Source organism: Elgaria multicarinata, chromosome 1 (assembly GCF_023053635.1).
Source record: "Elgaria multicarinata webbii isolate HBS135686 ecotype San Diego chromosome 1, rElgMul1.1.pri, whole genome shotgun sequence".
Taxonomy (NCBI): domain Eukaryota; kingdom Metazoa; phylum Chordata; class Lepidosauria; order Squamata; family Anguidae; genus Elgaria; species Elgaria multicarinata.
This window is the reverse complement of record NC_086171.1, coordinates 100,152,269-100,167,955: the sequence shown is the minus strand read 5'-3', so window position 1 is coordinate 100,167,955 and position 15,687 is coordinate 100,152,269. Positions and strand designations below refer to the sequence as shown.

General features: G+C 45.0%; 1 protein-coding gene across 1 annotated transcript in view; it reads right to left on the bottom strand.

Annotated features, from left to right (window-relative positions):
- Nucleotides 1–15,687, bottom strand: part of DDR2 (discoidin domain receptor tyrosine kinase 2) — an 82,498-nt gene that overhangs the window by 16,683 nt on the left and 50,128 nt on the right. The window contains exons 7-11 of the mRNA XM_063133703.1: nucleotides 14,703–14,946; nucleotides 12,481–12,543; nucleotides 9,573–9,703; nucleotides 6,930–7,140; nucleotides 508–731 (exon numbers count right to left, since the gene is read on the bottom strand). Coding sequence (XP_062989773.1) covers nucleotides 508–731; nucleotides 6,930–7,140; nucleotides 9,573–9,703; nucleotides 12,481–12,543; nucleotides 14,703–14,946 — 873 coding nt within the window. The remainder of the gene's footprint in view (nucleotides 1–507; nucleotides 732–6,929; nucleotides 7,141–9,572; nucleotides 9,704–12,480; nucleotides 12,544–14,702; nucleotides 14,947–15,687) is intronic.

Below are 15,687 nucleotides of genomic sequence, written 5' to 3'. Positions count from 1 at the left end.
ATAATAATAATCGGGTGTTGTTGAGTTTGGCTGTCTTGATTACTGAGAATAGATCCGTCACTAGTCTTGTCCAAGGTGTCTCCTATTGGGGGTCAGGAATTGAACAAATAAATAGTAATGTTTTTTTATAGTTCTTGGTCCTGGAATATAATGCTCAGTAGCATTTGCAAAGATGGCACCCTCCAGCTAGCAGGAAAGGGCAGAGAAACAGTTTTTAGCCAATTTACATTTAGATTTTACAAAGGAAACAGAAACAGAAGGTGGAGGGCGGAGATAGTTGTGAGTTGGCTGGAGGTGAAGCACCTTGTGCTTTGCATTGGTAGTTACAGTGGAAAACTAGTTCTTGAAGTGGCAACAAAAACGTCCATGGACTTTTTCTGTCTTTATGCTAACCCCATACCACACAGGACCTAGTTTTCATCATCTATTTCCAGTTGTAGCAGTCCTTTCTGTAACTCTTTCTAGAAGGTATATGCATTGTAAGGAGAAAGCGCAGAGAGTTTTCACCTCTCCAAACTGGCCTTCTCCCAGCTTCTCCTTGAAAGTCAGCAGCTTCCGAGGAAATTCAGCCACAGCCACATCTTTTCCAGAAAGCAAGTCCATGGTAATCGCTGGGACAGAATAGGTGTTGCTGCCGGTCACCCCCTGCAGGTTCACTATGTCGGCCTCTGCATAATGGGGGACCCCTTCAGCTCCGCTGGGCTGGGCTGGCTTGGTCACTCCACTGCAGCCTGGGAGGAGAAGACAAGGGAAAAGAGAAAAGCTCATGTTACTTTGCAGAGAGGCTGGCTGGGGATGCAGAGGGGGATGGAGTGGCAAAAGATACTACACTGCGGGGATTCTACAAGCTGTAGAGGATGCCAAACTCACTATGGGCAAACTTAACGGAAATCCTGTGCCACAACAGCCTCAGTTGTGCATGCTTTGGTGGGAAGAGCAAAGCCTGTCTGTTGGATTTGGTCAGAAACTCTTTTCAAAATCTCCAGCTCAAATGAAGAGAAGGGATTTATTAAAGCAATATAATAAAAGACAACCAGCGAAAGCAGAGTAGGGACTTTAAAAAGACAAAGTCTGAAGGAGCAGGTTCGTAGCTTGGGGTTTCTTTTAGATCCATCGTTATCACTTGAGGCTCAGGTGACCTCAGTGGCACGGAGTGCCTTCTACAAACTCCGGTTGGTGGCCCAGCTACGCCCCTATCAGGACAGGGATAACCTGGCTTCAGTTGTCCATGCTCTGGTAACCTCCAAGTTAGATGACTGCAATGCCCTCTACGTAGGGCTGCCTTTGAAGACGGTTCGGAAGCTGCAGCTCGTGCAAAATGCAGCGGCCAGATTGATTTCGGGAACCAGAAGGTTCGACCATATAACACCTGCTCTGCTCCGCTTGCACTGGCTGCCTGTATGTTTCCGAGCCCAATTCAAGGTGCTGGTTTTGACCTATAAAGCCTTACACGGCTTGGGACCACAATACCTGACAGAACACCTCTCCCGACGTGAATATACCCGATCACTACGTTCAACATCTAAGGTCCTCCTCCAGGTGCCTACTCTGAGAAAGGCTCGAGTGTGGCAACGAGGGACAGGGCCTTTTCTGTGGTGGCCCCCAGACTATGGAATGATCTCCCTGACGAGGCTCGCCTGGTGCCAACGCTGCTATCTTTCCGGTGCCAGGTTAAGACTTTCCTCTTTGCCCAGACATATGGTGACACATCTTAATCACCCACATGTTTAGTTTTTTAACGGTTTTTAATGCTTTATGTGTGTATGTTCTGTGTTTTAGAATTTTAAATTTTGTATACTCGTTTTAATCTTAATTTTAGAATTTCTGTAAACCACCCAGAGAGCCCTGGCTATGGGAGTGGTATATAAGTGCAATAAATAAATAAATAAATAAATAAATAAATAATAAATAAAATAAAGTAAAAAGTTGCTAAGCTACACTCAACTCTTTGAAGTATACTACTCTCACACAGGAGTCACATGGAGAGTTGCAGCATCAATGCAACACTTAGCATCTTTGGACAGCCAGGTCCAAGTGATAGAAAACAGAATCATAGAATAGCAGAGTTGGAAGGGACCTACAAGGCCATCGAGTCCAACCCCCTGCTCAATGCAGGAATCCACCCTAAAGCATCCCTGACAGGTGGTTGTCCAGCTGCCTCTTGAAGGCCTCTAGTGTGGGAGAGCCCACAACCTCACTAGGTAACTGATTCCATTGTCGTACTGCTATTTCATTGTGAGCTCCATCACACCAGTGATTTATCGCACACTCACCATGCCTGCTATGCAGTTTTGCAGCCTGGTACTCACACGAAGTCATCCACGTCCTGCACTCATTTCGCCTTACAGAAGTAAGACCTCAGAAGTAAGCAGAGGGTTGCAGAGCACGTCTTTCCAGTTTGCTGTTTTAGACTTTAAAAAAAAGCTTCCGAGTGACCACACTATTAAAAGTCAATTCTAGATACAAGAAGGACACAGTACAAGAAGGACGCAGACAAGCTGGAGCGTGTTCAGAGGAGGGCAACCAGGATGATCAGGGGTCTGGAAACAAAGCCCTATGAAGAGAGACTGAACGAACTGGGCATGTTTAGCCTGGAGAAGAGAAGATTGAGGGGAGACATGAGAGCACTCTTCAAATACTTAAAAGGTTGTCACACAGAGGAGGGCCAAGATCCTCCCAGAGTGCAGGACATGGAATAACGGGCTCAAGTTAAAGGAAGCCAGATTCCAGCTGGACATCAGGAAAAACTTCCTGACTGTTAGAGCAGTACGACAATGGAATCAGTTACCTAGGGAGGTTGTGGGCTCTCCCACACTAGAGGCATTCAAGAGGCAGCTGGACAACCATCTGTCAGGGATGCTTTAGGGTGGATTCCTGCATTGAGCAGGGGGTTGGACTCGATGGCCTTGTAGGCCCCTCCAACTCTGCTATTCTATGATTCTAGATGTGTTTACTCAGAAGTAAGTCTCTCTCTGTTCCATGTGGTTTACTCAAAGGTAAGCATACATCTGATTTTAGTATGACTCGGATGTAAATGCATTTGAAATCAATGGGATTTACTCTTGAGTAAGGGAACAGCAGATCTGTAGTTTATGAACTTGGAGATGCCCAGCTTCGCATGATCAAAGGAAAGGAAAAGCAATCCTTCTCACTGGTGGACTATGAGGAAAAGGGTTTAAGAGGGGAAAATTTAAAAAATCCTAAAAAATCAAGGAATGAACCAACCTGATTCAAACTTGGGGTAGCTGAAGCCCTCCTTAAGAGCTATCACCATGCCAAGTTTGATCTCTTTATCTTTAAATATTAAGCATTTTGTTTAAATATTAAGAGCTATCACCATGCCAAGTTTGATCTTAAATATTAAGCATCAGGTCCCCTCCTTGGAGCAAAGGAGGGGACCTGACCACCTTTACAAAAGAATTAATTAAAATTATTGTTCATCTGCCCACCCTTTGAAACAAGCAAAACAGACCTTCACTCCTCCTCCCCTGTAAACTTTTCCCAAGGGGCTGGGCGGGAAACTTCACCAGCCTAGCAGTGCTCCTGGTTATTCTGCTTCTACTAGTTATAGAGAATTGTACAGAGCACAATGAGCCATCCGTTTTACATTCAAAACCTTAAATGGCGTATGATCTGGATACTTCATGAATAGCCTCGCTCCATAATCATATGTCTGGGTATCATCTGAGGCCCTTTTGTGGGTTCTTGTGGCATCTGTAGCAAGGTGTGTATGGGAGGTGGATTTGATCCACCCCTGATGATAGCAGGAAATGGCAGATAGATCCACTTCTATCCCTGCAGAGCCACATAGCTTCATCCTACGTACCTGTTTCCCATGAATTATCCCCTACAGTGCTAAGCTGTTGCCATTGTTGTTGTTGTTAGCTAAATCACACCCTCGGCGGCAGCACTCCTAAGATCCTTTGCATACCAGGAATTGGGTTTAAGGGGGGAAATGTAAGAAATCATTAAAAAATCAACGGATAACCCAATCCGATTCAAATTTGGTGTGCTTAAAGCTCTCTTTAATATCTATTACTGTGCCAATGTTGATGTCTTTATCTTTAAAACTTATGCAGGTGTAAGCATTTGTTTAATTTTTCTTTAAACCTATCAAATCCTGCTCCTGTGCCCCAGTGGCCGCTCGGAAAACAACAAATGATTTGCTTGAAAAGTAGTATCAAAATAGGGCGGGTCTTTTCCCTTTATAGCACAATTAAAGCAGGATGCCTGGGAGTACTTCGCAGTCAAAGCAGATTATAAACTGGAAAACTTCAGAGTCCTTTGCACGCAATTCGCAGTGATGGCACAGTATAATGCTGGTGTGATAAAGCTAACATACTGTCTGCACTGACCCTGTCCCCCACAAGGGATTGGTTATTGCCAGAGTTCAGCAAGTGAAGCCACTCTCACTAGGACAGGTAACGAAACTGCAATGATAGCGCACAGATAGCCCAGAGTCTGCAAGTAAACCACAAGATGGCCAAAAATGGTTAAAAAAGCAGTCTTGGAAATTCCAGAATATAAAGGTTGAAATAGAGAAAAATGGGAGGATCCTTGTGGGCTTACTGTCAACAGAATGCTGGCCTAGAAAGACCCTTGGTCTGATCCAGCAGGGCTCTTCTTATGTTCTCATGATTAGGGAGTATGTTGTATGCCATGTCAGTGAGGCATGCATTATAAAGATGAAGAAAACCTTTTGTGTAGTTCAGATGAATCTGTGGAGCTTCTCACTGCAGCTGCTGCTGCCATTTTGAATATTCAGTGGGGTGGGGTGGGGGGTACACAATAGCTTATTTGAACCCAGCAAGGGTGGGTTGTTGGGGTGGTTGACAACCCACCAGTCAACCACTCCAACAACCCACCCTCACCACATTCACATGTAGCAAGAAGCTATGACGCCTCCCTGCCACCCCCGAATATTCAAAATGGCAGCCACCACCACAAGAAGCCCCACAGGGAAAATCACCTACAGTAGTTTCTTCTTACATGCAAACCAGCTCAGTGTTTTTCTAAGCAGCTGTGAATTCCACACTAGATAGTTGTGATCAATTTGAGCTCAAGGCAGCGTACAAAGGGTTATCCCATGTTATCCTCCCCACAACCCTGTGATTTAAGGTAGACTAAGGGCCTTGCTAGACCTGCCGGGATAAGCCGGCAGGGAGGCGGGGCGACGGCGTGCAAACTTTAACGCGCGCCGCCCAGCCTCCTAGACGCACAACGCGCAGGGACGACGGAAGCCCTGCAGCGCCGGCCATTTTTTTAAAAGTTTAAAGGGGCCACGTGCGCCCGAAGACTGCGGAGAAGGTAAGGGTTTTTTATTAGTTAACCCCCCCATCCGCTCCTGATCCCTTCCTGATCTTTCTCTCCCTCCATGTCCCGTGTGTCGTCTCCCCTCCTTTTCCCTCCGTGTGTGTGTGTGTGTGTGTGTCCTGTGTCGTCTCCCCTCCTTTTCCCTCCGTGTGTGTGTGTGTGTGTGTGTGTCCTGTGTCGTCTCCCCTCCTTTTCCCTCCGTGTGTGTGTGTGTGTGTGTGTGTCCTGTGTCGTCTCCCCTCCTTTTCCCTCCGTGTGTGTGTGTGTGTGTGTGTGTGTGTGTGTCCTGTGTCGTCTCCCCTCCTTTTCCCTCCGTGTGTGTGTGTGTGTGTGTCCTGTGTCGTCTCCCCTCCTTTTCCCTCCGTGTGTGTGTGTGTGTGTGTGTGTCCTGTGTCGTCTCCCCTCCTTTTCCCTCCGTGTGTGTGTGTGTGTGTGTGTGTGTCCTGTGTCGTCTCCCCTCCTTTTCCCTCCGTGTGTGTGTGTGTGTGTCCTGTGTCGTCTCCCCTCCTTTTCCCTCCGTGTGTGTGTGTGTGTGTGTGTGTCCTGTGTCGTCTCCCCTCCTTTTCCCTCCGTGTGTGTGTGTGTGTGTGTGTGTCCTGTGTCGTCTCCCCTCCTTTTCCCTCCGTGTGTGTGTGTGTGTGTGTGTGTGTGTGTCCTGTGTCGTCTCCCCTCCTTTTCCCTCCGTGTGTGTGTGTGTGTGTGTGTGTCCTGTGTCGTCTCCCCTCCTTTTCCCTCCGTGTGTGTGTGTGTGTGTGTGTGTGTGTCCTGTGTCGTCTCCCCTCCTTTTCCCTCCGTGTGTGTGTGTGTGTGTGTGTGTGTCCTGTGTCGTCTCCCCTCCTTTTCCCTCCGTGTGTGTGTGTGTGTGTGTGTGTCCTGTGTCGTCTCCCCTCCTTTTCCCTCCGTGTGTGTGTGTGTGTGTCCTGTGTCGTCTCCCCTCCTTTTCCCTCCGTGCGTGTGTGTGTCCTGTGTCATCTCCCCTCCTTTTCCCTCCGTGTGTGTGTGTGTGTGTGTGTGTGTCCTGTGTCGTCTCCCCTCCTTTTCCCTCCGTGTGTGTGTGTGTGTGTGTGTGTGTGTGTCCTGTGTCGTCTCCCCTCCTTTTCCCTCCGTGCGTGTGTGTGTGTCCTGTGTCATCTCCCCTCCTTTTCCCTCCGTGTGTGTGTGTGTGTGTGTGTGTGTGTGTGTGTCCTGTGTCCTTTTCCCTCCCGGGATCTCCCCGGCCGATGGGCACAGCGCTCAGCGCTGTGGCCAGTCCGCGGCTTTTTGTGGCTACTCGTGAGTAAGCGATTAGCCGCAAAAAGCCACGGAGCTGGGGAAAAGGCGCGCCATAAGCGAATTCGCTTATGGCGCGTTGGAGAAGGCCTCAGCACGGCCTGTCATCTGGACGCACAGCAGGGAAGCCGGGACAGAAGGCGCGCTAAGGCCTCGTCTAGGAAGGCCCTAAGAGCCAATTACTTGCCAATCTAATGAGCTTGGCTCAACATTCTAGCCGCATGACCGTTTATCTCAAGAGGATGAAAGGATAGGAGCTCCAAGGGTTTGGTACCCCAGGGTGACTGATGCAACAGATGTGGGAGGGAGACCAATACAGTTTCTTTCTAAACACTGGCTGTTCTGACCTGCCTCATCCTCCCCTGGGGTGAATTCAGGCAGCTTGCGGATCAGTCGGGATGGCTCCTGGTAGTCTGGACCCAGGGGGAATATGCGGTCATAAGTGGAGTTGGATTCTCGCTCACTGGACGATGTGGAGTGGTTGTGGTTGAACATACTGGACTCACTGGGCAGAGAGAGGCTGACGGTCATTTCATCATCCAGCATCCGGCGAGAAGCCTGGAAGGCAGGAAAAAAACACATTGGGCAGGGTCTCTTTTCACCATGGAATGGGAAAACAGGAAAAGGGTGACTTTCTGAATTGACACAAAGATAAAGGAAGGTGGCATCCAAACTATTATGAACCTTTGATCTGATCCAGAATATCTCTTCTTATGTTCTTAATGTTTGTTGTGCAAGAGCATGCAAGCTTTTTGGTTATATAGAGCTCTTCATTAGGGCAGTGTATAAGTTTGCAGGCTGCTAAGCTAAAAGGTATAGAACTCACAGAAAGAGAAGCAGGAAAAGATTACCTAAAGGCCTACCAGATGTGAAATAGACAGAAAGGGAGGAGAGAGGGTAGGTGGTGTTTGAGACTATATTGCTGTAACTCCCTGAGGTGATACATTGGGGTGTCTGTGTATGAGTGTGAGAGCTTTTCTACATGAGTCATTTATTGTGCATTTGTCATTTCCTATTCATGGTCATTTTCAGGTTCTTTATATGACGTTGTATCCCTCCATTTTCACTTCTGTTTTTAAATAGCAGTTTCAGCAAGTTTTTTTTAGAGCAGGGAAAGTACATTATTATTTAAAGAAGGCAAAAGAAAATGCTATTTCCACTTGTGTTTTTGAGTTATTCCTCTATACCACAGTGCCAACTAAAGGTTATATAGGGGGAAAGCAGGAAAGAAACACTTTTTGTGTAGTGCTCAGATCTCAATTCTGCAACAAAACCAAAAGTAGATACAAAGGATCCACAGTCTCATAGAGAGAGAGAGAGAGAGAGAGAGAGAGAGAGAGAGAGAGAGAGACTGACTGACTGACTGACTGACTGACTGAGACTGTGTGTTGGAGAATGAATGAATGAATGAATGAATGAATGAATGAATGAATGACAGAATGACTGGATGATGGATGAATGAGGGGGAGAGGAAAGGGGCATTCCTGCCCATTTTTGGATTTGGTCCTGAGCAGCCCTTAACCCCCAAAAGGTTACCCAACCCTGGTACACCCAATGAATTTAATTACTTCCATACAATGTATTCATTGCCACATAACACTGTGATATACCAGAAATGCACGAAATAGTGGTGATTACAGATGCTTCCAATATTCTCTTCTTCTGGATTTATTTTAACCCAGATTATGAAGTTCCAGATTACCTGGTTTTATTTCTAAAGTGCGACATTTAATGCATTAGGAATTCTCCATAATTTTTTCCCACCCAGAATTTTGTTGGGGTGGCTTGTTGGAGTGGTTAATAAGCCACCCAGAACCCATGGCCTGTTTTAGGGTTGCAGGTGTTTGTTAACCATACCAAGAACCGACCCTCAAAGGGTTTGCACATAACGACAAGCAGCAGAGAGCCCCTGATTTGGTTTGGATTTTAAGAATGTCAGCTGGTGCTGCAGCGAGAAGCCCCACAGAGACATTTACCCATGATGGCTTCTCATTATGGTTGGCTACGCCTCAAATAGACTGGGTTCATATGACCCATGGTAGCTTGTCCGCCTTGTTTGTTTCAGGATGGCTTATCATGATATCCGAACCTGGCATGGCTTCCTCAGCGTGGTTTGTTAACCTCGCATGAGCCACCCTGTGAACCCATGGTTTGCTGTCGGGTTGTTCAGGGTGCCTTGTCATGACTTGCAAACCCATCATGATGGCTTGTGCACAGCTTGTTGGAAAAAGCTACAGAGCTGCCTGGCAAGAGCGGTAAGAAACCTCGTCACTCCTTGCAATCTTCCTAAATATATGTCTTGAAACGACACTGGTCAATTTAATCCCTGGGTAGTATCACCTTTCCCACCCACCTCTTGGGGAGATTTGCACATATTTAACATTATTATTATTTAAATTTGGGGAGAATTATGAAAATATTCAGAAGTGCAGTAATTTCTGTGCTTCAGCAAATGTGTGCAAATTTTCCCCAAAGTTTTTTTAAGTTAAATTTGTGCAAATTTGTGCGCTCATTAGCGGAGTAATGGAAGAGGGTGCTGAGCCTGTGCTGCAAAGGCCTATGGGATACATGCCTATGGGAAGACTAAGGAGGAAACAAGCACCAGCAGGTCACAGAGCCCCTGGTAGTCAGAAATAACTTCAGTTGATGAAAGAACAATCAACCCACCAGAACTTATTTCCAGGTTGGCTCATCTTGATGTGTGAACTGGTCCATAATGAAATTCAATTACTGAAAGGGTCCTAAATGGATTGCTTCAGACCTTGCTACTAAGACTGTATTTTCTGTACATCTCTATGCTCACTAGCTTAGAAAAGCTAGTGAGCATAGAGGGGGGAAATGCTTGCCCAAAAACTCTACCATCTACGGGAGGCCAATTCATTAGCTAGTTTCAATGAAGATATGTTAATCCAGAGTACTGCCATTGAGCAAGCCACATTCACAATTATGTTCGTAATGAAGACGTGCCCTACAACTGTCTGCAGTCTTACCTTTTCCAACATTTTCTGCCAAAACTGCCTCCAGAGGATGATTACAATGATGGCTACCAAGATAAAGATAATGGCCACCAGGCAGCCGATCAAGATGCGAGTATTGCTGTCATCCACTTTGAGGGTTGGATCTGTTAGAAGAGGGAAAAGAAAGATGGCCATGTACTGTGAACTTCAGGAGAACTTATGAAAACCAAGACTCTCAGCTGGCAAACCGTTGCCACCTATGCAAGCTGTCACCTCCTGTCCTAGGTTCCCCCCTCCCGCTCAAGGGTATCCTTAGTGTCTTCGCAGACACTTTATACTCCAATCAATGAATATTAGTGCACAGAATCCAAATTTCCTTTCTGTTGTGGGAATATTGTATTTTCCCCAGCACGTAAACAACAATTTCTAATTACTGGGAAGATGCACTTCCACTCTAGCTGGTGCTACAACTGCAATTGTTTTTGTTGTATGAACTCTAGAACTGATTGCAACACCACCTATTAGATAGTTACCTATTGGATAGGACAATTGCCATTTCCAGGACTGAGAACAAGAATACCTAGTCATGTGCCCTTGTTTAGCCCAGCAACATAAGTTAATTTTAAAAAGAAAAATGTACACTGTTATCATAATCTAACATCTGGTGGCAACGTCTGGGTATTGGGTCACGTTTACTAAGTAGAAGTGATTCGACACTTCTTCAAAGTGATGGCCTGTGAAAAACTTAAGGATGGGTGAACTCCCCTGAGTCCTGTTCATGCTCTGTTCTCCAGACTCCCATTGGTTGCCCGACATTGGTGTGCATGCGGGGCGAGCCACCAGATGGTCTACGGGCTGCCGGTGAGAGCGTGTGGCTTTCTTCTTTTCTTTTTTTGTCCACAAGCAGCAAATTGCACAAAGTCGTGGCTGGGAATATTTAGAGAAATCACGATCTTTAAACTACCATGGCTTCCCATACAAGGGAATGGTTTAAGTTTGTCATGTGTGGATATGCCATGAATTTAGTGGGACTTGGTTCCTAATACTCCAGCAGATTGGTGCAATATTTGGCCAAATTCTGCCTTTGATGATAAAAGCATGAGACTTGGGGCATAGATAGGACTTATTCTCATGAAGATTTTAGGCTATAGGGCCATCGCAGACTTTCCTCTTAACAGCAATGGCAGACATTTTTCAAAATAGCCTTCTAAGAAACATTTTCAATCTGCCCTATTGTATGTTTGATGCTCTGTGGGTCAATATGAATGTGACTTTGCTTGAATTTGGTGTGTAAATACATGTGCAGATATCCACCACATACACAAGCACACACATGTGTGTGCATGCACAATGAAGCAAATCCAGTGGAACTGTCTAACAATTCATGGTGAGGATCAACGTATTGTAATTTTTGGTGGGCTCCATATTGAGATGACAGTTCTCAAGGTACTTGGAGATCTTCTAGATAAAAGCAGGTAGACTGGAGCACTAGTTCAGACTGGTGCTACCACAGCAGGAAGAGCTGATTCACTTATACAAGCGTCCCATGTGACACACACCTGTAGGGCTCATCAAATCACATACAGTACTCTCTGTACTTCTCCAGCAGGCCTATAATGAAGACAGCAAAGACCTAGAAGACATGGCCACTTTTTGTCACTTGAAGACTGGTGTAAGGAAAGAAGTAACACATGACTCCAGTTCTGATTCTGGTACCTCATTCTACAGTTGGAGCTTGTGTTGATGATTTTTATTTTATTTTATTTTATTTATTTATTACATATTTATACTGCCCATCAGCCGAAGCTCTCTGGGCAGTGCACAATTAAAAACCCTAAAATATACCAACAGATAAATTTAAAACATTAAAAGTTAAAAAGGCAATAGCAGCATTTAAAAGATGTCATAAACCCTAAAATATACATGATATTCAAAAAATTGAGTAATTGTAACTGCGAATAGTGGCCATATTTAAAAATGACTGTCAATTTTGTTAGAGGGAATGGCCCTGTAGCCAAAAATATTCAACATGGTATGGTCTACAAGTGTGCCATATTTCATGTTTTTATCTTCACAGGCACAATTGTTTCACCTTTCTGCAGGACTAGAATAACTCTTAGGATATCATATTTTGTTGACATAATTGGAAAAGAACCAGAGATTAGCTCCTTTTTTCATCTTCTAAGGTACTATCAGCCAGGAAAGAAAGTGAAATACTATGCTGAATTTGAACCAATACCTATGTATAACCAATCTAGCTTTCTTTGCATATCTACAATTTCATATTTTGTACATATTTAACCTCATATTTTGTACCTTCTTTATAATTTGATAGAGCCTCGTTCTTTATAATTCTTTATAAAGTACCTTCTTTATAATTTGATAGCGCTTCTTTATAATTTGATAGAGCCTTGGAGCAGAGCAGTAAAGCAGCAGTTTCTGCAGCTGAAACTCTCCCCACGGCCTGAGTTCGATCCCAGCAGAAGTTGGTTTCAGGCAGCCGGCTTGGGTCGACTCAGCCTTCCATCCTCCCAAGGTCGGTAAAATGAGTACCCAGTTAGCTGGGGAAAAGGTAATATCGGCCAGGGAAGGCAACGGCAAACCACCCCACTATAAGGCCTGCCAAGATAACATCAGCGAAAGCTGGTGTCCCTCCAAGAGTCAGTAATGACTCAGTGCTTGCATGAGAGGTTCCTTTCCTTCCTTATAATTTGATACAGTGTCATTCCTCCTTTATGCTGCCCTTTTTTTCCTGATTGTGCTATTACTCAGGTTTGACCCACTACAGTATCGATCCTGCTGGCACTGTTTCTGAGAACATCGATTAATCACTGACATTGGAAAAGCAACCAGGACAACTAATTAGCTCTTCCACCATATTCCAGCTAGATCACTTGTGCTGTGGTTCACATTCCCATGTAAAAGAGGGTATCACACATACCATAAGTAGTGGGAGTCACTGAAGAGTCAGGAAGGCCTCCAGAATTGTTGTACATAGCTGCATCTAATAAAAGGGGGGGAGTGAATGTGGGGAGCATTATCCATATAAACAAGAATAAGCAATGACAATTGCAAACATTCATCTGGTTTTCAAATACCACAAGATAATTTGGGTAAACTCAATGAACGGTGGAACAGTAACTCCAAGTCTGCACGAATGACCATGTCTAAGTATGACATTTCCAGGAAAGGATGCAGTTGGACAACCAGATAGAGTTGGTAAAAAGCACTCCTGGCTGACTATCTGATTCAGTAACTGTGTCGTTTCCTGCAGAAATCAGGCCTGGCCATAGTCATTCATGCTCTGGTCATATCTATGCTATTGCTCCATGGAGCATTTGCAATATTCACCATTTCAGAACATTATAACAAATGTGTTTATGGTGCGTAAGGCCGTGGTGGATGTGGCATGGTTCCATTCTCTGTACCCACTTAGATGCATTTATTTATTTATTGCATTTTTACACCGCCCAATGGCCGAAGCTCCCTGGACGGTTCACAAAAATGTACAGAACAGCCCACTGGGTAGTACAGGTCCGTACAACTTGTAATGCACCAAGCCATAACTAGCCCACCAGGGGGTCGATACATCCCCCATTTTGATGTTTATGTATGGATGCAAAAACAGGGGAGGGAGTGGCGAAGGGAGAAGCCAAAGCTCAGTGGCAGGGCACACGCTTCGCATGCAAAAAGTGCCAGGTTCAACGTGTAATTAAAGGCTTTCTCATAACAAAGCTTCGAAAGAGCATCTGCCTGAGATAGCCCTGGGCTGTATAAACCAATGGTCTGACTCAGCCTAAGGCAGGACCTTATGGGAGGGGCCATCACTCAGAGGACAGGCTTTTCATGCAAAAGGTACTGGATCTCAGAAAGTATTTTATTTGTTTGTTTATGTACAAAATGTATATTCTGCTCTATAGCCAATAATATATTAGAGAGGTGAGCAATAAAGGAGAAATCATCATCATAACCGAAATACAGAATTAAAACCTTCAAAATCAGATTGTTTAAATAAAAATGTCTTTAGCAGGCACTGAAAATGAAACAATGCAGGTGCCTGCCTGACATCAACAGACGAGGAGTGCCAGAGAGAGAGAGAGAGAGAGAGAGAGAGAGAGCACACTAAAGGCTCTACTCTGAGCAGACTCCAAACAGACTGCAGGCCAATGTAGATCCACCAGAAATAATAATAATAATAATAATAATAATAATAATAATAATAATAATAATATTTATTTGTAGCTCGCCTTTTGCCCAATGCTGGGTCTCAAGGTGGCCTTACAAAGTTTAAAACATACATTGGGGGGGGGAGAAAACCCCCCATAAATGTTTAAAATACACAACAAAATTATAAGAGATTAACATAGATGGAGGGCCAGATTATTCTCCAAAGGCCTGCTGGAACAAAAAAGTTTTAGCCTGCTTCCGAAAGCCCATCAAGGAGGGAACCAGCCTAGCTTCCCTGAGAAGAGAGTTCCAAAGCACTGGAGAAGGCCCATGTTCCCACCAAAGCACTGAGAAGGCCCTCTCCCATGTTCCCACCAAGCGCACCCATGAAGATGGCGGGACTGAAAGAAGGGCTTCTCCAGAAGATCTTAAAGCACGGGCAGGCTCATAAGGGAGAATACAGTCTTTCAAATAACCTGGACCCGAGCCATATAGGGAATGCCTATAAATGCCTCATCTGAGAAATGCCTCATCTGACAGAGCAGGCTGGCTGAGAGAGAAGGCATTCTCTCAGATATCCTACTCCTGTTGTAGAGGGCTTTATACACTAATAAACCTGGCCTGGTAGTAAATAGGCAGCCAGTGCAGTTCCCTTGTTAGTAGAAGTATTACAGGCTGGAAAGGGACAGCTCCTGACAACAGTTGAGCTGCTGCATTCTACACTAGCTGCAGCTTCTGGACTATGGGCAGCCCCACATGAAGCGCGCTGCAGTAATCCAGTCTTGAAGTTACTAGTGCCTGTACCACTGTCGCCAAGCTATCCCTATCCATACAAGACTGAAGTTGGTGTACTAGTCAAAACTGGTAGAAGTCACCCTGATTCCAGGGACTTCTACAGGTTGACAGTTCTATAAGATGGCTCCCTAACTTTTGGGATAGAAATGCAAACACGCATACATGCACACTACTGTTCCAGCATCCATCCTCGTGTCATACCTGACTGGAAGGTGATCTCACTGAACATCATCCAGGTGTCAGCGAAGTAGAACTGGCATTTGATGGCACTGGCCATGTGATGGTGTAGGGACACTGTGACAAAGCGGGCACTGGGATTCACATCATCTAATACCGGCACTGAGGAGATTGTGTTAGGCTCCCATTCGTTTGCCTCAGAGCGGAAGTGGCATTGCACCTCCTTGAAAATCTTCACCCCCTTGGCAAACATGTTGTTGCAGTGAACCTGAGCAGTGGAGACAGGAGATGAGTAAGCAGGAGGTGACACATTCCCATCCAGACACCATGAGATTCTCCTACCAAGGTGGCCATCTTTTGCTGCTGTACATTAAACATTAGCTGGAGGCACAGAAATTTAGCAGATGAAGCTTTTCCTGCCATGGGGATTTAGGGTGAAGACAGATGTGGCAGAGTATATTTATTACGCACAACATAAGCACATTTTCTCACTCCCGAGGTAAGCTCTGAAAACTTTCCCTATGAAGAAAAACTAAAATGTTTTGGGCTCTTCGTTAAAAATAAAAGGATGACTAAAGGGATACATGATACAAGATTATCACAGTAGAAATAGCATGGAAGTAGAGAATTTCTCCCTCTCTCATAACATTATAACTTTGGATTACTCAATGACAGCAATTGGTGGTAGATTCAGAACTTATTTATATGATCAGCTGTCCTGAGACATGTGGCCCTGCATGTTTCTGATTTGTTTACATAATGAAGGGATTGGGCCCATTCAGAAGACATCTTAAACCATGGCTTTAACCACGGTGGTTAAGCCAGAAAGCCAGGCTGTGTTCAGAGGACACCTTAAACCATGGCTTTAATCATGGTGAATAAGCACCATGGTTAAAGCCATGGTTTAAGGTGTCTTCTGAACACAGCCTGGATTTCTGGCTTAACCACCGTGTTTAAAGCCATGGTTTAAGGTGTCTTCTGAACGGGGCTATTAAATCTGCTTCATCCT